General features: G+C 48.4%; 1 protein-coding gene across 3 annotated transcripts in view; it reads right to left on the bottom strand.

The window, feature by feature from the left end:
• kif26ab (kinesin family member 26Ab) overlaps positions 1-1,821 on the bottom strand; it is a 79,456-nt gene that overhangs the window by 18,348 nt on the left and 59,287 nt on the right. Inside the window, exon 1 of one of the 3 annotated variants that reach the window (XM_032500596.1) lies at positions 682-1,542. The exons of the other annotated variants lie outside the window; for them this stretch is intronic. Within the exon in view, the coding sequence (XP_032356487.1) occupies positions 682-698 (17 nt within the window). The 5' untranslated portion in view covers positions 699-1,542. Of the gene's footprint in view, positions 1-681; positions 1,543-1,821 lie in introns of those variants that run through there. 3 annotated transcript variants of the gene reach the window in all.

Consider the following 1,821-nt stretch of genomic DNA (forward strand, 5'->3'; position numbering starts at 1 on the left):
TGTGTGTGTGTGTGTGTGTGTGTGCACGCAGGCTGGTGAGTGTGTTTATGCGCATTTATGAGAGGTATCTGCAGCACATTCATTCAAGATAAATGTACCCTGTCTGTCAGTCTCTCGCTCCCTCTCTATCACCTCATTCTGTCTCTTTCCTCTTTCAGAGATAAATCAAGCATCACCTTGTAGGGAAAAGGGCTTATATTTATTCCTAAATGTCTTGACCATTGAGGAGTGCTCACAAGCTAAAGCTGAGCTTGTAACCTTCATGCTGCACAATGACGATCGGTACACGTGTGTTTTTTCCACCACAACCGCATGCACACAGAGGAAATTAATTGCTTGTCACTTTCTCTCTCCATCTCATCCTCCCTCTTTCTCTCTTCGCCTTACTGCCTTGCCCAACTATATGATCAGTCGATGGAAAATAGGCAGTGAGGAGAGGCTCAGATTTCTTCGCCCACAACAGCTTGTCCACCTGTTCACTCCCAATCTCCATGTTAATGAAGCTGTTTCCCTACACAACTTGGTCTTAAATACTCAAAGGTAAAACTGCACCACTGACATTGGTCAGTTTTTAACAAAATATTCACACACTGTATATGCTCTGTTGAGTGCTATACAAACTGAAGCACAGGTTGGTTTCAACATGCACCAGTAAAGAAAATGCTGCAATGGTGTACTTACAGCTCTTTCCAATCCATTATCTGGTTTATACTTATAGTCAAAAAACAGACAACTGATATAGTTCAACTTTGCAGTCCATGTCTGTGTTGTCACTGTTCTCCATTACTTGCACATTTGATACGCCGGCAAAGTCGCCAAGAACAGAGCAAGGCGGGGCTGCTCAATAGTTGGGGCACAGGGGTCCTCTTTGCTCCGATCGCAATCATCGAGGTTCCACTTGATTTCACAGAGGTTTGTAAGAAGCTGGGGGGGTGAAGGGAGAACCATGAGGAGGAGGCGTGGGTGTCATAGTAACTAAATGGAACAAGCGGCAGGTGGGGCAGGGTGGAGATGGACAGACAGGATGAGTATCCTGCAGGAGGTTCACAGTGAGGGGTGCAGGTCCAGAGAGCTTCATAGGAGGAGGTAAGAAGAAGGTCAGGATGAGGAGGAGCACTTCCTCTGTTCATACGCCACTAGAGCCCCTCTAACTCTTCCCATACCCCTTCCACCAGAAAAAGTTCAGCGTCAGTTCAGAGGTTAAAAAATCCCAGCAACAGCTTGGTCTCCAACTCAGTTTCTGCTTCTTCTTCCACATCCAATTCTGCATTCATCCCACAGGCTGCATGGTTGTCTCCAATCCACTGTGGTGTGTCTGCTATGAGTGGCTTCAGGTCCTGATGCCCATGTCCTTCCCAGAGTTTCTGCTGCTTATAGGCAGGAGGAGGGGGAAGAAAATCGGCACGTTTGGCTACGCTGGAAGATTTCCTTGGGTGGCTGAGAATAAGGAGAATTCCTACTCCTCTTCCACCTCTCGGTCCTTCTCTTGCTATCGGTGAAATGCTGGCAGCTGTCCTGCCGTGTCTCTCTCTCCCTGCCTCTCTCTCTGTCTCTCTCTCACACTCACACACTCACACACACACACATACTCCCTCCTCTCTCTCTGCCGCCCTCCTCTCCCTCTCTCTCTTTTTTTTCTCAGCCCAGCCCCTTTTTCCTTTGACTGCCAGACGAGGTGTCAGCGCTCGATCGCTGGCTGCTCGCGGCACAATTTGCAAGTATTCTCTTTCTCTCTACACACACACACACACACACACACACTTGCATGCACACGCACACCCACCCACCCACACATCCACACACACACACACACACACACAC

This window comes from Etheostoma spectabile, chromosome 20 (genome assembly GCF_008692095.1).
Source record: "Etheostoma spectabile isolate EspeVRDwgs_2016 chromosome 20, UIUC_Espe_1.0, whole genome shotgun sequence".
Lineage (NCBI taxonomy): Eukaryota > Metazoa > Chordata > Actinopteri > Perciformes > Percidae > Etheostoma > Etheostoma spectabile.